This window comes from Lampetra planeri, chromosome 41 (genome assembly GCF_965212315.1).
Source record: "Lampetra planeri chromosome 41, kcLamPlan1.2.h2, whole genome shotgun sequence".
NCBI classification, from domain to species: domain Eukaryota; kingdom Metazoa; phylum Chordata; class Hyperoartia; order Petromyzontiformes; family Petromyzontidae; genus Lampetra; species Lampetra planeri.
Window position 1 is genome coordinate 4,999,014 of NC_136147.1, and position 20,352 is coordinate 5,019,365.

Sequence of the window (20,352 nt, forward strand, 5' to 3'; positions counted from 1 at the left end):
ATTGAGTTACAAGATTTGAGGATACAGACACAGTGAGTTAAATAAAACCGTGTAAAATAATAAAAAGGCACAGCTGCTGTTGGTGGAAGGTCTCCACTGGAGGGAGTTCTAGACAGCATATTTGGCCTCGAGAGTATTTGGCCTACTCTTCCACACTGGCGAGACGTCTTGGAAGGTAGGCGAGTACCCAAACCGTACGACATCGGACGCGACCCGCTGCTCGACTGCGGCGTGGACATTTGTACCGCTGAGGTGGATTTGGTCTGGAGGATTCAATAAACTACCGCCCCACTTATTCTATGGTTCTTTCGGTAAAGTCACGTAGATAGAAAAAATAATAAAGTAATAAACGTCGTGATATTTTTATTTTTATAATTTTATTGTTATTTTTTTTCTGTGTACGTGACTTTACGGAAAGAATCATAGAATATGAATTCTTGCAGTCACGAAAGTTTAAAGTCAAAATTTACCGCCCCACTGTTTCAACCGAGGCACCGGGAGAGATAATCGTGGGGTAGAGGTGAAAGTGTCAAAGGGAGATAACAAAGAACACACACACACACTGCATCTCTACAGCCCATCACATACACCAGTGTGCTCCATTGCAAGGTCCGTGGGCCACTGGCGACCCCTGGACGCGAGGCCTCCAAAAAATACAAAACGCTAGAACAGGGCCGGTGTAGCGACCCTCATACCGACGATGTCTTACGTGGCCCCCCTCTGAAAATGAATGAACAGACACCTCCGCTCTATGGAGGCTGCGCGAGGCCGCTCCTCGTCCAAGCTGCCCCCACAATATGGAACTCCCCACTCCCCCAGCCACCCATGCTGTCGACTCAAAGTCTACCGCCCCCCCCCCACCCCTGAATCAACTTTCTGTGTTTTTTAAAGACGTTTCAACGCTTCTGCTCGTCTTTCCCGCCATACGCTCAATTGATGCAAAACACAAAACATTGCCAGATCCTTACAAATGTATTCAAATAATTTTTTATTCAAGTCACTAACCAGAAATTACAGCATATGAAAAAGAATGTTTAACAGATGCCAAAACACCAGCTTCACCAATTGGTCATTTTACAACCACACCATCACAAACCATACCAATATCATGACTTTTTTAGAGCCTTCTCCCTAAACACACAGCCTTTCAGGTTGCAAACCCCACTCACGCATAATCCGACGCTGCATTTCAGTTGGCTTTGTCCTAAGTGGTGTGGCAAATGTGAATTGCTCAAAAAAGGTCACTAAACATATTATGGCCAACTATTGAGCATTTCGCTTTGTTACAGAATGCACACATTTTCTTTCCAGTAAACCAGATTGTCACTTCATCCCCCACCCCTTTCACTGTAGAAGCAAAAGTTGAGGATTCATATTATAATCTGGGAGGTTGTTCATGCATCTGTGGTGCGACCAGATTTAACAAATTGACACTGGCTACAAGTTGAGGACCATTTGTGTGCGCGTGTGGCCTGGCTCGTGATGCAGAGTAGGAGAACAAATATATCCGTAAAAACGTATCAGGTGGACCTGCTGCACTGAACGGCAGGTGGTCAGGACGAAATGAGGTAAATTTTACGATGGAAGTCCGCGCGGGTTTGTTGTAGTGGCGTTTTTTTTTTAATTCTCGTTTGTTTTCAAAAGGGAGCATTCTCACATGGGGGTTACGGGACGAGCCTTCAGGTAGGCCGCGATTTTGGGCAGGGCGCCCACGCGGTCCCGCAGGGCCTCGAGCTTGCCGTACCCCTTCAGGAAGCCGGGCTTCAGCGTGTCCAGCACCACGCTGGCGATGTGCCACTGGAAGTCGGCCCAGGTCACCTGTGCACACGGCGGAATGCGAGAAACGCCACAGTTAACAGGTCGCGAAAAAAAAAAAAAATCGCAACAGCGTACGACAATAAAAAATATAATAACACCATTCCTGAACCTTAGACCAGTCTTAAATACCTGAGCCCAGAACGGCAATGACCTGATCAACCTCCCCCAAATAAAATCCCCCCACCCCCACTCCACCTGCTCCAATGAGACTGCTTGTGCCCGACACCACCGATGCCCCTGGTAATACCGTCCAAAAACGTCAGGATGTGAGGGAGGATGTGGAATGAAAATGTCTTATAAAAAAAAATAGCTTTGCGAGGTGGATTGTTGCATCGAAGGATCGCGAGAGACGGCTTGGGCAGGCATTCATCCAGCAGTGGATCGATCGTGGCTAAAGATGGTGATGATGATGATGATGAAGACATGGTAACTTTTGCTATACGAGCTACCTGCAAAGCTAGACAATTTTTGTCGGGGCTATGACGAGGATTAAATGAGTACCAATAAAATCACTGTCAATGCTACGCATCAAATCGGCAGAGAAAGCGGCAGCTGATAATAAGCACACGCGTAATGCCGCTCCTGGCACACAAACAAACAGCGCGGGACACAAAACCGCTCCGTTGAAATTAACCGCCGAGGACACAATGAGTTCTGCAGTGCTAATAATAACAGAGCGAGCCTCGTGTTTTACAGTCAAAATCGAGAGCCACCGTTCGGATGTCCACGAGAGAGATCGAGAGCAAGAATCCCCATCGTTATGTTAACGTGCACCCACAATGGGGGTGGTGGTGGGGGGGGGGGGGGTCGGCCAAATTCGTTTACTCTGCTTCCGCATTCCCAATGGGGGGCTGTAAAGCGACGTAGAAATACCGCGTCACTGCGTCATCGTTACACGTCGCTTTTAGAGAACGAGCGCGCACGACCAGCCATCCTTCCCCCGCCTCCCTCCCCAGCACAGTGCGCTTTGTGTGCTCGTTAAAAAAAGAGAACCCGTTGATGATGGACGGGGCTTCTGAGACCGTGAAAAGGGGGAATCTCAACGAAATGGGCCACTAACTAACCCCTACCCCATCCCGACATTCATCCCTTGATCACGCCAACAACTCCTCCTCCTCCTCATTCTCCCCGTCGTCATCTTCGCATCGCTTCTGGCTCGCGTCAAAACGGCGCTTTCCTCCCGGGGTCGGCAGCATTGGTAGCCCCAAGAATGCATTTCGGGGACCCCCTTTCCCCAGACGACAGTTTGTCTTTGCATGGCCCAAATCGTATATCAGGCGCCTTCCCCAAAAAAACAACAGTTTTTTCCCCTGCTGTACAACTGCGTCGCACGTGGGGACCGTGTCAAGCCAGCCCAGGGGTGGGTCAAGACGTTGCCAGGTTGTTGTTTTTGTTTGTTTATTTGTTGTCGCAACACGCGATGGACTTGTTGACGTCAGCACTAAACAAATTACCAAGTTCAACACGTAGGCTTTTGCGGCCAATATTGTCCATAATAAAAGGTTATTTGGGCGAGATCAAGCAATTATAAAATGTGTCGTTAAACCCGCCACAACAAATTAGTAAGGTTCGTCACGTAAACAAAACGTGCCAATTAGTGACTGCTTCAGCACACCGGTGCGTTGGAAAGTAAATGCAAAACATTTACCATCAGAGTACAGCGTTTCACTGCTGATTACAACCAGCCTCATCAGGCGATAGCCAAAAGTCCTCCTGTTTCGGTCTTAAATAGAAAGAGTAAAGGTGATGCCATCCCTGTGGGCCTATCAGGTGCAAGACCAGTTGGGGGGTGGGTGGGTTAATGTCGTCATAATGTTTACCCAATCCAACCCAGATTTTTTTTAAATATGGAAAAATTACAAACCGTGCCCCAGGCCCAGATTGGATCTGAGACATATTTGAATGTCTTGCGAGGCCACCGTATCACGGTTCGGTTTCCAACTCTGCTTTTGGGTAATAGCCAGCGGTAAGCCACCTGTACCAGAAGGGCGCCACCCTGGCTTGCCTTGGACATGCCAAGCAGAAGAGGGGTAACAGCATGTGGCATCAATCCACCGTCCTTTAAGCCTTGATTTGTATTCCAGTTTCCGGAAGGTATTCACGGACTCGCAAGTTGGCACATTCCTCCGATCCAGACCTCTAAAGCGAACAGCTGACGTGATAAAGTCGACGTGAAAACTCCTCCAACCTGATATTCGCTGCAAGGTGGCCAAGGTATTGCTCGACAGAAAGTGGGTTGGTGAACCCACCATCTGTATACCTTTAGATGCCTCCCAGACGCAAAAAAAAACTCTGTAATGAATTGGCCAAACCCCCGCGATGCAAGACACTCCTAAAACGCATTAAGAATGTCCTGAATAATAAATTACATTATTATTACCAGTTGTTTACACGTTGCTTTAGCACCGTTTTTCTGCCAAGGGCCATTTGTAATATTTATAACATCATTCGCGGGCCATACAAAATTATCAACTTAAAAATGTGCCCCTTATATTTGGTCAAACATTTAATTAACTCACCCCCTAATGCGATGGCTGGAACTGCTTCTCTTTGGCGAGGCGTGTGATGTTAGCTGCTATTGATGATGTTGCTACTCGCAACTGCTTTTCCAGGCTTGCTCCTAGATTTATTGAATTTCGAGTCCTGCCTGCGGTTGCCTTGGCAGGGCCAGACCCAAATGATTTCGCGGGCCGGACGTTCCCCACCCCTGCTTTAGCACCACCGCGCTTAGCTGGGAATATTAAATTGCGTCTGTTTAGAATGACAAGTGGTCTCAGACAAGCTAACGATGGTGGGGACTCACCGAATCTCCAACAAACCAGGTGCTGTCGCCCAGGTACGCTTCGAGGTTGGCCAGCCACACAGGCACGGTGTCTTTGAACAGTTTCTCAATTTTCTCCTTCTGCAGACAATGACGATGGGGAAAAGCAAAACGCTGAACACAATTCAACAAGTCGTGACTGGTAGCGTTTACTTCGGATATGGAAGTGAAGAGTATCCACTCGTATGCATGGTGGGTTAACCCATCATGCAGCCAAACACACCCCAATAATGGAATTGCTTAAGCATCCTGAAAAAGTCTTAATACTCATTGAGACTTTCACAATCGTTGCCGCAATTGTGTTGTCAAGTATCGGGAATTGTTATTACTAAAGTGGACGAAACATCAGTGAGAGGGATACTTACAAATCTAGATTGAACTTACATTTTTGTAAAAGCAACAATGGCATCAACACCACTACCACCAGGGTAACGTTACAAAAGCACACGGTAGTCCAGCACACATATGCAAAGATCCCCCCTTATAGCCTCAGACTTTTCAAGCACTTATGAAGGCTGGCACGGCACACGAGGGGGGTGGGTGGCCAGCACCACGCCCGGCTCGATCTAGACGAGGCCGAGGACTTGTTCAGCTAATTGTCAGTGGTGTTGGTGGACGCGAGCGGGAATCGAACCCGAATCACCAGGTGCGTAGCGCAGCATGCTAACCACTACACAACCACTTTCCACTAAGTGGCGGCGATGTCACCATGAGCTAGGTGCACACTTTGTGCCAGGCTAGGTGCACATTGAGGCCATGTGAAGTGTCGAAGGCTCGCTGGCAGGAGTCGACCTAGGGGAGGCCCAGGAACCGGTTCAGATACTCGTCACCGGTGTTGGCCACGAGCGGGAATCGAACTCGGGTCGCCGGGTTCGTAGCGCAGCGGCGCTAACCGCAACACTACCGCTCCCCCCACATACGCACGTGAACGCACACACACACACAGGGGGGCAATCACCTTGACAGCCTCGTCCTGTTCACGCCAGGGGACGAGCACGACGGGTTCGAAGATGGTGTCCACCAACATGTCAGCCTGGGCCTGCTCCAGACTCGTCTTGCCGGCGACCCCTGCACACATCCATCGCAAGGCAGAGGGCGCCAACGAAGCGCGCCGCCGAGCAGTCACCGCCGGTGCCACGCTCGCGTTGCCGAGCAGTCACCGCCGGTGCTCGCAGCGATCGGGGAAGGTGAATGCCGTAATGCGTGTGTGTGTGGGTGTTTTTGGCTAAAGCACAGCAAGTTGGCACAGTAGAGGGCACAGGTGGTGCATCAGCCAGTCATCTCCGTCAAGATGCTGGTTGCATTTAGATGCCACTACAAATTGAAATTATTCTTGGTTGGTGGATGTTTTATGAAAGAAGTTGAAGAACATTGTGGGTAAAGCAGCATTCCACGTAATTGCTCCGATTCGTTGCTCCGTCAGTATTTGTATTCTGACGAGCGTCAAGCAATACCGAAATGCACTCGCCGGTGTGCAATGTCAACAAGTTTCTTTTGCCAAGCAAACCAAAGGAGGAGGAGAAAGAAAGAAAAAAACCACGGCCACTTTCGTTATTAAAGTTTTTCAAAATGGAAAAGCCCAGCATTGACCCGATACATCCGCGGTGTGTGTGTGTGTTTATTCCGCAATCCAATTCAAGAAAGCGTTTATTTCCAAAGCAGAATATGAATGTGTTGTCGATTGAAGGTTTTTTTTTCTCTTCCGTCATTAGCGAGCAGCTATTAAGACCAGGAAGCAGGCCCGAGCTTATCACTATGTGTGTGCGTTGGCTGTACAAACTGGGACGGTAATATATGAGGACTTTTCGATTTAAAGCTTTCGTGACTGCAGGGATTCATCTGTCTTTCCGACAGACCTGTTCTTCACCTGAGGACGGCTGCTTGCGTTGTGGCCGAAACGTCGTGAGAATTATTTTATTATGTTTTATTTTTATTATTTTATTATTTCCCTTCTACGTGGCTTTACCGAAAGAACCAAGAAGATACAAGGACTTGTTTCAGCAACCTGTTTCTCCATGCCACCCGAGGACGATTTCTCGTGCGGCGATCGAAACGTCGTGATCTATTATTTCTTCTACCTACGTGACTTTACCGAAAGAACCAAAGAGTATGGATTCCTGCAGTCACGAAAGCATCAAATCAAGATGGAAAAAAAGTTGAGAGTCCGGCGATGAATGGGAAGAGGAGACACTGCCGGGAGGTGGGGGGGGGGGGGCTTCAACGGCTTTGGCCACGGTGGTGGGGTGATCTTGAAATCGATTAATAATTTGTAGTTTGCAGACCAGTACTCTGCTTTATTGGGGCCGAGGACTCAGGGTGCCTTGGCACAAAGTGTGTGGCCACCGCACTGCCGGCCTCCAAAAGGCAGGACCTCCCCCCCCGCCCCCCGACGTCGAACATGACACGGTTGATTATTATAGTAATCAATACATTTTCTACATGTTAAAAAACTATTTTAGTTTATCACAAGAATGTTGACGACTGTACCAAACGTCGCCCATCACACGAGCAAGAACAGAGGTTAAAACCTTTACAACGTTTTCAGCGTTATCCGATTAGTCGAGTCATCCAATCGATAACAGGCAGGGTCATTATTGAACTAATCGGATAGCCCAGCACTCCGGCTAATCTTTATAAAAACACATCGGTGAAACTGCGATACAAAAAAAAACTATCCAGTCCTCTGCGCTCGTAAAATCTCTTCGCGCTCAGGTCAGCCCGGGAGGCAGAATGGAGGGACCCCCCCCTCCATCACGAAGTTTAGGCCGAGCAAACCTAGGGGAAGACCCAAATCCAGAATTTCCTTAAAAGAGTCACTCCCGAGGTCCTAGGCAGCTGCTCTGTCTGCAACGCCTCTGTTGGCAGGATACCCGTTAGCAGAGGTGTGGACTCGAGTCATGTGACTTGGACGAGTCAGACTCGAGTCATGAATTTGACGACTTGCGACTCGACTTGGACTTGCATAACAATGACTTTGTCCCACCTATGAGATGTGGACTCGAGTCATGTGACTTGGACTCGAGTCAGACTCGAGTCATGAATTTGATGACTTGCGACTCGACTTGGACTTGCATAACAATGACTTTGTCCCACCTATGAGATGTGGACTCGAGTCATGTGACTTGGACTCGAGTCAGACTCGAGTCATGAATTTGATGACTTGCGACTCGACTTGGACTTGCATAACAATGACTTTATCCCACCTCTGCCCGTTAGCATTTTGGGAAACAAGGCCACACACCCTGCCGATGAGACACGGAAAGCCGAAACCGATCTGGAGTCTTCCCCTGCTTAAATCAACAAGTCGGACCCTTGTCTGCTCAAATGTTGTTTTCATTACTCAGAATCCACCACGGGAAAAGGTTGCAGTTTTAAGAAGCGCCACCAATATTCCATGACTGCCTCCTAGTGGCCAGAGCATATTATGCCCGGTCAGAGCAAAATGTATTATCCTTTTAGATTTCATGCCTTGCAAATACCATACGGTATTACACTGCACTTGAGTGGCAATTAGAGAACAAAGGGCCAATTCAGTAGACACGGTTTTGATTGTTAAACAATTGGGCCGGGGCAGGGACGTTGGCCGGTAGGCGAGGATAAGTTGGAGCGGCAGCTGGAGAGCAAAGACGTGCAAGAGTACGGCCACCAAGGAGATGGAGCAAATGAGATCATCTCGTGTACATGCGCTGGGTGGGATTGTTGAATTACGGTACGTGTGTATGTTGAACTTCCTTCGCACCGTACGTAGCCAACCGCGGATTGTAGCGGCGGCTTGGGGAGGCCTTCATCCGACGGTGGAGTGGTCACGACCGACCGATGACGATAGACAAATTCGCGAGGACGGCCCTCAACAGTGTGGAATGTTGGAGTATGACTGGGGAAGCCCAGATCTCGGCACTCCGGCGTGCACACTGCAACACCCGTGTGCCCACTACACACCCGAACCGCCCCTCCATTCCCTCCCCCACCCCGTGACCAGTTGCACATCTCACCTGCCTCCCGGGCCAGGAAACGAGCGATCGCAAAACTCTGGCTGAGGATCTTGCCGTCCACCTCTAGCACGGGCACCTGCTTGAAGGGCAGGGCTGTGGAGAGAATAGCAAGGAGGTGGAGGAAAGCAGAACGACGCACGGTTATTAAAACGTAACGACGCACGGTTATTAAAACGTAACGACGCACGGTTATTAAAACGTAACGACGCACGGTTATTAAAACGTAACGATGCACGGTTATTAAAGCGTGCAAGCAGGTGTGGGTGCCGCCCGTTCTGTAAAACTGGTTTGCGTCAACTTACTCAAGACATTGCTTGGTTTCAAACCCGCACGTGATTAGCAAGGTCACATGGTTGTTGCGCGTCAGGTGACTCAAGTCAAAGGTCATGGGTCATGTGTCACTTATCATCAATCAATACCCGAGGGTCCCGATTTCATTCGGATCAGAAGTGGGACTTTGCTCGACTGTACAAAAGAGATATGCTCCAGTGAATTGGTCTGGATCGGGTTGCGCTCTTCTCATAAACGTGGACGATTGTCCGAGCCTTCTTAGTGCAACTTTCTGCACGCGTACCTGCAGAGAAGAGCCCATTCACGCAACCCCCCCCCCCCCCCACATATGAGAGTAGGTGTTCCCATTTTTTCTGGCAACAAAACAGGTGTTAAGATGTTAAAACACTAAACTGAAACCTTTTACAAGGAATCATGTCTGCATTAACCACAATACTTGTGGTCAGAATGCAAACAAAAAACACACTCTGATAGTATATGCATTGTCTTTGAAACTGATTGGTCCACGCCAGAGACAGCTTTCTTTTGAGCCTCGTCTCAAAACGGTGTTAGACCAGAGGACGCCAAAAGCCCCCCCCCCCCCACATGTTCTGCACAGATACAACGACTCAACCCGAGCTAGGAATGCGTTGACATTTGCATTTCCATTTGTCCACATCACCTTTTGGCGTTGGTCTCTGGGTCTAACAGCAGTGGCGACACAAGTCCGTAACAGAGGCCGTCTCTGGTGAAGGCCATCGGTTCCAAGGCCAATGCACATCTCATCATCATCATCAAAGCATGTTTGTTTGAATATTTTACCACAAGACACGTGTGGTTCATGCAGACTTGATGACTTGCAAGTACGTGTCCATTTGGTGGTTTGAACATCTTATAACACCTTCTTGGTTCTTTCGGTAAAGTCACGTAGAAGGGAAGTAATAAAATAATAAAAATAAAACATAATAAAATAATATTATATTATTATATTATTTTATTATATTATTTTATTATGTTTTATTTTTATTATTTTATTACTTCCCTTCTACGTGACTTTACCGAAAGAACCAAGAAGATGAATCCCTGCAGTCACGAAAGCTTTAAATCGAAATCTTATAACACCTCCCGTAGTATTACCGGCGGAAAGGGCAAGCGCCTATTCCTTGTTTTCACCATCTCGATAGCGGCAAAAAAGGGTCCCCCATAGATAACAGTCTCGTTTTAACTCGTCGTCTTCGTGCCCAAATTGTTATCCTGGTTGTGCTGTCGGCATCACGTGACGAGACAAAGAATACATCCCGATCCCTCACGGAGCGGTCCATCAACCCCTTTGCGCATGAGGAGGGCGTGGACTTTGGAGAGAGACGCCACAGAAGCGCTCCCGCAGCTGCTTGTCCACCACAAGGGTGCAGCACTTACCTACCTCTTACAGCTACCAGACAGCACTGCCGGTCAAACTGAGCGTTTAATTATTATCAGTCATGGTGTTTAGCCAAATTAAGTGCAGAACCAAATATTTAATAAGATGGGGTTTTTAAAATATTTTTTTATTCTTATTCTGTGCGGTCATTGATCGGCGACTGGGCAGAGGTCATGAACCCATTCCAGTTGAGAGGCCCGTTTAATCCCACGGGTGGCTGCTCACGGTGACACAAACATCGGTATTTTACTCAGTAGATGCATATTAAAAAGAAAAACAGTGGGCAATTTTATTTGCAATGAGCGATGTCTCCGGCTTGTTAACACAAGCGCAGTGAGGGAGGCCGCTGTGCGTAATGTAATCATATGTAAATCGTACTACTATAAAAAATTATTTATTTACAGCAAGAATAAAGGGAACAAAAGTCTTTCTTTTTTCTGCACGGCAGATCTGCTCATTGGCAGAGAGTTTGGTTCGGGATAAGCCGTGAAGGATTTGCGCAATGTATTAGTTCCTGGGGAAGAATAAAAAGACTGCCGTTGGAAGTGAAGAGGGCAGCCGATGGACAAAACGGCGGCTAAAGGAGAGAACGCGCCCAAGAGCATAACGACTACGGAGAGAGACGGAGTGGTGCGGCGGTCATCTCAAGAATGTGACGGGCGGTGGCATCGCAGGACCAGTAGGGATGGCGACGATACGGGGAGAGGGGGGGGTGGATTGCCTTCATCCAGCAGTGGACAAGCCACGACGACTAATAAGAACAATCATTCAATTCTGATTATTTTTAAAAGTGCATCATTTATACTGCCAAGAATTAGTGCGAGTGTGCCAGAAACCACACGGAAAGCCGAAAGGAGGAGACACGGAGCCGAGTCAGCCAGGAGGAAGTGAAATGTTTACACTTTTCACTTCGGGTCGATGCAAGGCCGGAGTGGCGAGTGATACCTGAACCAGACCTGCCAGCCACCGGCAATGACCAGTGTAGTAAAGTATGGATAAACAACCAAGCCCGACCCCCTCAATGACCAACACAGCGTGGGAGAGAGAGAGAGGAGTGGGGGGGGGGGTGCTTGATCCAGCAGTGGATTAACTAACAAAGGGCAGTATGTATGTACGTATGACGAACTCATTTCGCAGCGTACGTGGCCAACCACGCTAATCGGAGGTGCAGGGAAGGACAGCGAGCCAAACACAAAAAGCAGTTCTAAAGAAATGAGATTTCAATGTAGATGACGATTTAAAAGTGCGTAGCAGCCTCCAGTGGCTTCCTAACATCGGAGCAGAAACGCATTTGAAAGCGCCACGCGATGCGGTGGTCAGCCAAAATCCGCGACGAGGATGACCGGAGTTCGCCGTCAGAAAGGTGGCAAAGGTGCAGCCCTGCAATGGCCACTCTACTGCCGAGAAGGGAGACTCCACTACAGAGGTCGAGGCTGCTCCTCTGTAGGGCTTTGTCATCTATTCTGTCCATGCAAGGCAGGTGGGAGCACCCCACCCTTTAGCTCACCACACGTGACCTGCCCATTGTCTACAGCCGTGATGTGTACCCTTAAAACTGCTGGGTGGATATCACTATGGCACGCACACCAGCACATAATACCGTGTGTGTGTGTGGTCCTGGGCCTCCCGTAGGGTCAATTCAGGTCTCAAATGACTACCTGGTTGCCACGTGTAAACATCGCCACTGGGGAGACAAAGGCGGTCGGGCGTCGTGCTGTCCACCCACACCCTCTCGTGCGCCGTGCCGGCCTTCATTAGGTGCTACTCGCTAACAGCACTTGCCCCAACGGTCTTTGCAGAGAAACTTCACATTCGTGTGTCGCGTACACAAAACGGGCCACTTGTCGATTGCTTCAGCACACCGGTTGTGTGTTGGAGAGTGAACCCACCGCAGTATTTGCAATTCAAGCACTGCGATGTTTCGCTGGCGATTGCAAAAACAAACAGCCACATCAGGCGGATAGCCAGAAAGTGACACGTCTTTACTGAAAGAACCAAAGAGTATGGGTTCCTGCAGTCACGATAGCTTCAAATCAAGATTATGACACGTTTATATTTACGTGAACCAAGCCCAGGAAAAAAAACCAAAACCCTTGCAATGGATAATATTGGTTTCGAAAACCTACTACTAATTACGACTATTATTATGAATATTACTACTATTACTAAACTACAACTACGTGTTAGAATGTCAATGGGTGTGTTGGTGGGGGGGGGGTGGAGGGCACGCTTACTGGGCTTGATTTTGGCCCACTCGGCTTGGTCCACGCGCTGGTCTTCGTACTTGATGTCCCCGTACGCGAAGATGTAGCGGGACAGCTCCGCACGTCCCTTCAAGTTGAAGTACGTCAGCTTGTATGTCGGCATTTTGTTGGTCGGCTAGGGTAGCTGTGGGCAATCACCACGCGAAAAAAGGCAAAGTTATGCTCGCTTCCATATCAGCCGCGTAGTAAAAAAAAAAAAACCACACCAACTCCAGAAGCCCATTCTTGGGTTTTTTCGGTAAAGTCACGTAGGTAAAAACTTCAAATTAAAATTAATTAAAGTAACATAAAAATCACTTGAACAGTATCGTCGCGGCCGCTTGACCTCCTGCCTGTCCGGTCAAAGAAGCAGCAGCAGAAACCTCGACTTAAAGCTTTCGTGACTGCAGGATTTCATATTCTTCGGGGCGTTCGGTAAAGTAACGCAGATGGGTTGAAAGAAAATAACCAAAAATAACAACAAAAAACTACGACGTTTCGATCGCAACACAAGCGCTGGATGACGAACGCTTGTGTTGCGATCGAAACGTCGTCGTTTTTGTAATTTTTTTATACTGGTAAGAAACTTCTGATTACGCCAGCCCACAGGGGATTATTGTGTCCGTCGTGCATTCCAAATATGGGAGGGGTGGGGAGGGGCTGGGTGGGGAGGGAGGCCACGGCACTCAATCTCTACATTTAAGCCACCAATTCGTTGAGCCATCATTCGAGGCAAGGTCACTTCCGAATCGTATACAGCTCAGTGAGCCCTGCCCGGTCAAAATAAAACCTTTACTTGAGCACTGTACACATTTCTGCACAGGGCACTGCACACACGTGTTCTGCAAGACTTGTGCCCGCCCTCACAGTCGGTCACATTTGCGGAATACACCACGCTGCCGTTGACCCTGGCCACTGAACGAGCAACCCAACGTTCCTACCAGCTCCCTCCGCAGGAATGTGTTTTGTTGTTATTTTATTTGAACCCATCTACGTCACTTTACCGAAAGACCCAAAGAATAAGCAGCAGCAGCGGTGGGCAGGCTCATGCGGGCCGCATGACCCCACGTTCAAAGCGCAGCCTCGCTGCCGGAGGAGCTCGCCGATGAAACCCGTGTCCAGATCTCTCAAGATGATTTCTGCGAGCACCTCGCAAGATCAATCCAGTTCTTAGAACGTTTCAAGCCGGCGCGAGTATTACTACTTGTAAAACACACACACACACACACCAAAAAAGGGATTTATCTCGAGGAAACAGAAGGAGCTCCCTCATTGCGAGTGTTTACACACCCGCGTTTTGCGAAAGTCAAATAAGCCCCAAGATCCGTACAGCGTGGGGAGGTCTCATCCAGCAGTGGGTCAACACAAGGGCCCTTCTTACACATTTAAAGATTACTCATGGTAACCAATTGTCGGCCACGCCTTGTATCAATGGAATACTGTGGTGAGTCTATCCTGTGACCTCCCCTAGGTCGACTTAGCCCTAAATGCATGACACCGCTCCCCACTGGGATCACAACCACACACACACACATAAAAAACCACCTAGCAAATGTATCCACCCCTATTGCACACAACCACAGTGCCGGACACAACCAAATCCGACCTTCCACACCCACGCCGAGGAATGCGTAAGCGAGTTTTTCACGTGCAGAAGTTGAAAAACTGGTCTTTAAAAACTGTTGGTAAGTAGATAGTTCTATTGCATTAAGCTTGTCTTCAAAAAAATAAATATATTCAAATGTACAGCGTTGGATTAGTGGTCTCTATTGTCAGTTAACCTGCTATGGCCATTACACACACAATGGAAAAACACAGAACTTGGAAGCAACACAACTCAAATGGGCCATTCAACTTCGCCTCCGCTCTCCCTGGCTCCAACGACAAACAAGAAATCAACAGCTGCCATGGGCTGTCGTGCTGCGGGTGTCAGTCATTGACGATGTCTCCTGGGAAAGGGTTCCAGAATTCTAAACAGTGAAGTTTTTTTTTACAGAATTAGCAAAGATATAAACTAAAACTAACTTTTTTTTTTACTATGTAAGGCCCACCCCGAGCTATGCAGCTGTTTTTCACGAGTGACCGGCCACAAATGATTGCTCAACCAAGTGGCTTATCACGTGGACATTTTTTGAAGCCAAACGCTCGAAACGCGTGATGTTGATTTTAAATGTGGAGGGAATAAACCAGGGGAACCCGGACAAAAATCCACGCGACCACGGGGAGAGAGAGACACCGCAAACTCCAAATACACAGCAGGCATCAGGGCCAGGATCGAGCCCACGACCTCCTGGATACCAGGCGAGGGAGTTAACATCTCCTAGCCACTGTGATTATGCTGAGAGACACCGCAAACTCCAAATATACAGCATCAGCAGGCGTCAGGGCCGGGATCGAACCCACGAACCTCCTGTATACCAGGCGAGGGAGTTAACATCTCCTGGCCACCGTGACGAGATTACATTACAAGGTGCGTCGTCTGCTTTGTGTCCTCAGTCACCCGGACGATAAGAGCACCCCTAGAACGAACGGGCTGAACTCACAACACCCTGCGGCATCGAACACAAGCAGCCGATAAAGGCTGCAAACACATTCTTGCGGAGGGAGCTGGTAGGAACGTTGGGTTGCTCGGTCATTGGCCAGGGTCAACGGCGGCGTGGTGTATTCCGCAAATATGCCCGACTGTGAGGGCGGGCACAAGCCGGCGTGAGTAGGCTAAACGTTGAGTTTTATAAAGGGCACCACGGGGTGACCAGCCCCTCCCCACCCTCCCCACCCAGCCCCACCCAGCCCCACCCAGCCCCTTCCCACCCCTCCCCTCCCCTCCCCGCCCCTCCCCACCCCGCCCCTCCCCGCCCCTCCCCGCCCCTCCCCTCCCCGCCCCTCCCCTCCCCACCCCGCCCCTCCCCACCCCACCCCCGCCCCACCCCGCCCCTCCCCGCCCCTCCCCACCCCGCCCCTCCCCTCCCCACCCCGCCCCTCCCCTCCCCACCCTGCCCCTCCCCTCCCCACCCCACCCTGCACGACGGACGGACACAATAATCCCCTGTGGGCTGGTGTAACCAGAGGTTCCTAACAGTAAAAACATGAAACTTTGTGGTTCCAGACGCCAATTCATAGCACCTCGCACACCCACGGCTGCTTTACCTTACTACGGTTACAAAATCAATCAGCTCCACGCAAATACAACACACAGGTAGTTGGGGGCAAGTGCTGTCTGATATTGGGAGGCACCCCTAGGAGCTTTCACTTTAAAAAAATCAAATCGATTGAAAACTCTTTCTTTAGAACCGCTCTGTGTGTTGTCGCGTTGTCGTCTTCCCATTATCACGGTTGGCAACGTACGGTGCGAAAGAAGTTTCACAGTACACACACACACATTCACCCAGTAAACATGTTGGCCCAATGTTAGCCAAAGGCTGCTTGCCGTTTTACTGGGTCGCTCTTGAATGTGGCGAATTCCGTAAAAAAAAGTAACAACTGTAAAACAAAGACTTCACCCTGAACCGTGGCCTATTCACCTTGGACTCTGATGCCACAATGGCGGGGGGTGGGTGCGTTTGTTTTTTTCTCTGACAATCATGTGCGTGTCGCGTGCAACTTTACATCATGAGCTATTATGAACAAGAGAGAACTGGTAAATCTGGAAATCGGGCGTCAGCGCTGGGTAGCTCAGTTTGCAGCAGTGCTCATTGGATACCCCGCCTCGCAGAACGCCATTTTACAGCGAAATATTTTAAAATATTTTTTTCCCTTCATTAAAATGTGCCGCGTGTACACATTCCCGTCATCAGCACTGCCGTAATTCATTAGAAAGCCAACAATTCCCAATACACCCCGAAACGCACGTGGCTCGAATTTAATTGCACGAACATCACAAATGCAGTCGCGTACCGAAGTCAAAGCGTTCATTGTCGCTGCCATCCATGAATTGGGAAGTGTATTTCCTCCTTTCAACCACCCCTTAATATGCGAGCAATGAAAATGACTTTTGTATCGCACTAGTGCCAAAAACGTTACCTTTCAATGATCAATTAGTGGCCTTTTAAACTGGTAAAACGAATCTTCTTGGTTCTTTCGGTAAAGTCACGTAGAAGGGAAATAATAAAATAAAACATTCTTATATTATTATATTATTTTATTGTTTTTATTATTTTAGTTTTTCCCTTCTACGTGACTTTACCGAAAGAACCAAGAAGATGAATCCCTGCAGTCACGAAAGCTTTAAATCGAAATGGTAAAACTAACTTACAACGTCTTACCTCGCGTGTGCTTTTGGTCAGCAAGCTCTGGCCACGTTGAAAGCAACGCACTAAAAATCAACCAAATATGAACTAAAAATAAACTAAATATCAACTAAAAATAGCCGTGTCCTTACGCGTGCAGTGTCATTGTGCGATTTAGCCCACAACGTAGCGCAACATTAACAAAGTGCACCGATCGGAATTGTAAAAAGCAGAGAAAGTTCTTACCTTGGGAGTCTTGGCTGAGATATGTAGATGGACTTGACCAGAAACTTGCAGAGCCCCAGAGAGAGAGTGTGGAGAGTGTTACCAAGCGGAGCAGGCTGCTGTATTTATACTCGGCTGTCTGACATTGCACAACCTCGCCCCCCACTTTCCATGTGCACCGCCCTTCCCCCCATATCCTTCCACACCACCCCCCGACTAAACCCCTCCCCAGCCACCACCACCACCCTCTCCGCCCCAAACTTACCACATTCTCGAAAGCCTTCTCTCTCTCCCCTCTCCAATTTACACACTACCATGAAATCAGCCATCTCACTCCCCACTCGGTAAAGGTGGTTGGTGGTGGTGGTTGTTGGTGGTGGTTGGTGGTGGTGGTTGGTGGTGGTGGTTGTTGGTTGTGGTTGTTGGTTGTGGTTGGTGGTGGTAGTGGTTGGTGGTGGTAGTGGTTGGTGGTGGTGGTTGGTGGTGGTGGTTGTTGGTTGTGGTTGTTGGTTGTGGTTGGTGGTGGTAGTGGTTGGTGGTGGTAGTGGTTGGTGGTGGTGGTGTTAGTTGGTGGTGGTGGTTGTTGGTGGTGGTTGGTGGTGGTGGTTGGTGGTGGTGGTTGGTGGTGGTGGTTGGTGGTGGTGGTTGGTGGTGGTGGTTGGTGGTGGTGGTTGGTGGTGGTGGTTGGTGGTGGTGGTTGGTCAACATTTGCGCACCCCAATATCAGGCATTGCGTAACCTTCTTGCGTGGAAGTCGTTGCCGGGGACGTTTTTTGTTGACACGAGTTTGAGACTCGGTGCTTTTGCTTGAACATTCTACACTTAACACCAATAGGAGTGAGTGAATTCCTGTGCGTGTGTGAGATAACTCTCTCATGCCAACTGCATTATCTTCAGAAGGAAATAATCACTCGTTTGGCCCCGGCGCTGTGCAATGATTAACCAAGCAGCAAGCAAGCTTTGGCAGATGTTTCATTTTACATTCTTAAACATGATTTTCTTTAAACGTGCACAACGTGCAGGGGTTTTTTTCTTTCCCAAAGTGCAAACTGATTTTTCGTTGTTTATTGGCTTTGCACAGCAAATTGAAATATTCAGTAGAGTGAGATGCACGCAATGCCCTTAGGTGTAGTGTATAATGGAGCAGTGCAGTAATTGCATGTGTCCTGTGTTGTGTACTGTGGTGAGCGGTAGTGTAGCGGTTAGAGCGCTGCGCCACAAACCTAGCCACCTGGGTTCGATTCCCACTCACGGCCAACACCAGTGACGATTTTTTGAACCGGCTCAGCCTCCAATGAGTACCTGGTGCGTTGTGTAAACATCGCCACTGGGGAGACAAAGGCGGCCGGGCGTGGTGCTGGCCACCCACCCTCTCGTGTGCCACAGTGCCGGCCTTCATAGGTGGTGCTTGCTAACCGCACTTGCCCCTACCAGTATGTTAAGGCTATACGGGGGATAGTTGCATTTTGTACTGTATTGCAAGTACGTTGATGGGGAACGTCCGGCCCGCGGGCCGTACAAGGTCCGCGAAATCATTTGGTGTGGCCCTGCCAAGGCAACCGCAGGCGGGACTCGAAATTCAATACTCCTCGGAGCAAACCTGGAAAAGCAGTTGCGAGTAGCAACATCATCAATACCAGCTAACATCACACGCCTCACCAAAGTGAAGCAGTTCCAGCCATCGCATTAGGGGCGAGTTAATAAAATGTTTGTCCAAATATAACAGAAATTTTTGGTTCTTTCGGTAAAGTCACGTAGAAGGGAAATAATAAAATAATAACAAATAATAAAAAATTATCACGACGTTTCAATTGCAACACAAGCAATCATCATCAGGTGTGAAATCCACAGCAAGAAAATTAGAAAAAAAAATCCACAGCAAGAAAATTTGAACAAAAAAATTGCTGTGGATTTGACACCTGATGATGATTGCTTGTGTTGCAATCGAAACGTCGTGAGAGTTTTTTTTATTGTTTTAGATGTTAATTGTTTTATTATTTCCATTCTACGTGACTTTACCAAAAGAACCAAGAATATGAATCCCTGCAGTCACGAAAGCTTTAAATCAAATATAACAGGCTAATTTTTAAGTTGCTAATTTTGCATGGCCCGCGAATGATGTTATAAATACCCAAATGGCCCTTGGCAGAAAAAAGGTTCCCCACCCCTGGTAGGAGTTTCACCAAAGATCGTGATCCTCCAGGTTTTCTCTCGTCTCGCTTTCCTTTGGGACTTGGCTTATTTTTGACTGGGCTTTGTTACCCGCTAGGCAGAGTTAATAAACTTGCAAGTGCATGTGCCGTGACAATAATACTTACAGGTAGTCGTGGAAAAACAATTCATGGCATGGGTTTGATTGATGCTTCGTGGCCTTTATCCAAAACGCCGGAGGACTTTGCACTGTGGGTAAAACGGCACGCAACCCCGTGTCAACCTACCCACATTATGTTTGCGTAATGTCCACGTTGATAAACATCTCTTACGATATCAGGAGACCTTCATAATGTGCCAAGTCATTGTGGCTGCAATCAAAGACTACCTTTTGCAATCCATGGATGCTTCTGGAGCTGAGATTGCGCTGCGCTAAATGTGGTCCGGAGGTAGTCATCTTTTCACGCATTCTAAATTTTGCGTCCCACTCACTGGGTTCTAGTTTGACACCTCATTTTGCACAAAATTTGGACCCCCATGCTAATGCGGGGCCTGTAGAATATGTTGTAAAGGGGCCCTAAAACAAATATTAAAACACACATGATTTACTTGCAAAGTAAATTAATTGTATGGTTTCATTTGCTATACAGACAGATAATACGACAAATTGAAAACCTTAAACACCCAGTCGTTCATAAAAGTCGAAGGGCAGTATAGTACTATAGTAATAGAGCAAGTGCAGAATCACTGAACCGGAATTGATAACTTGAAAGCGTTTAACGCGGGGCCCTTGAAAGTGCGGGGCCCGTAGCTACTACAATATGTAGCTACTTGTGCTACTCGTATAATCTGGCACTACCCCCATGGGCATCTTAACGAGAGGGTTATTTTCCCATAACATCTGGCGATACACAGGCATTGATTCAAGGAAGCCCTGCCGGGCCAGAGTTCGCTTGTGCCGAATCAATGAATCAATGCTGCTGAAATTATGCACTCGCAGGAGGCAAATACAAATTGCACGGATATAAATGACAGGCAACGGATTGAACTGACACGTTTGTGTTTTGCACAAACCCAAAAGCTTCGAGGTGATCTTCGACAGCACGCAACGCAGGCGTTGTAAACAATCGGAGCTGAGAACTCTCAAATCTCGATATGACGAGTGACGCCACAGTGGAAGTGTGCA

At 48.4% G+C, this 20,352-nt stretch overlaps 1 protein-coding gene across 2 annotated transcripts; it reads right to left on the reverse strand.

Moving 5' to 3' along the window:
- Positions 1-971: 971 nt before the first annotated feature.
- LOC144732110 (hematopoietic prostaglandin D synthase-like) lies at positions 972-17,201 on the reverse strand. Of its 2 annotated transcripts, none has more exons than XM_078613387.1 (6): positions 17,037-17,201; positions 12,556-12,709; positions 8,632-8,724; positions 5,598-5,707; positions 4,622-4,720; positions 972-1,818 (listed from the first exon to the last, which is right to left on the reverse strand). In XM_078613387.1, exons 2-6 carry the CDS (start codon positions 12,686-12,688, stop codon positions 1,654-1,656), a joined length of 600 nt encoding a protein of 199 aa, XP_078469513.1. In that variant the 5' UTR covers positions 12,689-12,709; positions 17,037-17,201; the 3' UTR covers positions 972-1,653. The 2 variants fall into 2 exon arrangements, with proteins under 2 accessions (XP_078469513.1, XP_078469514.1); XM_078613388.1 differs by having other exon boundaries at positions 12,556-12,700; positions 17,037-17,174.
- Positions 17,202-20,352: the final 3,151 nt, after the last annotated feature.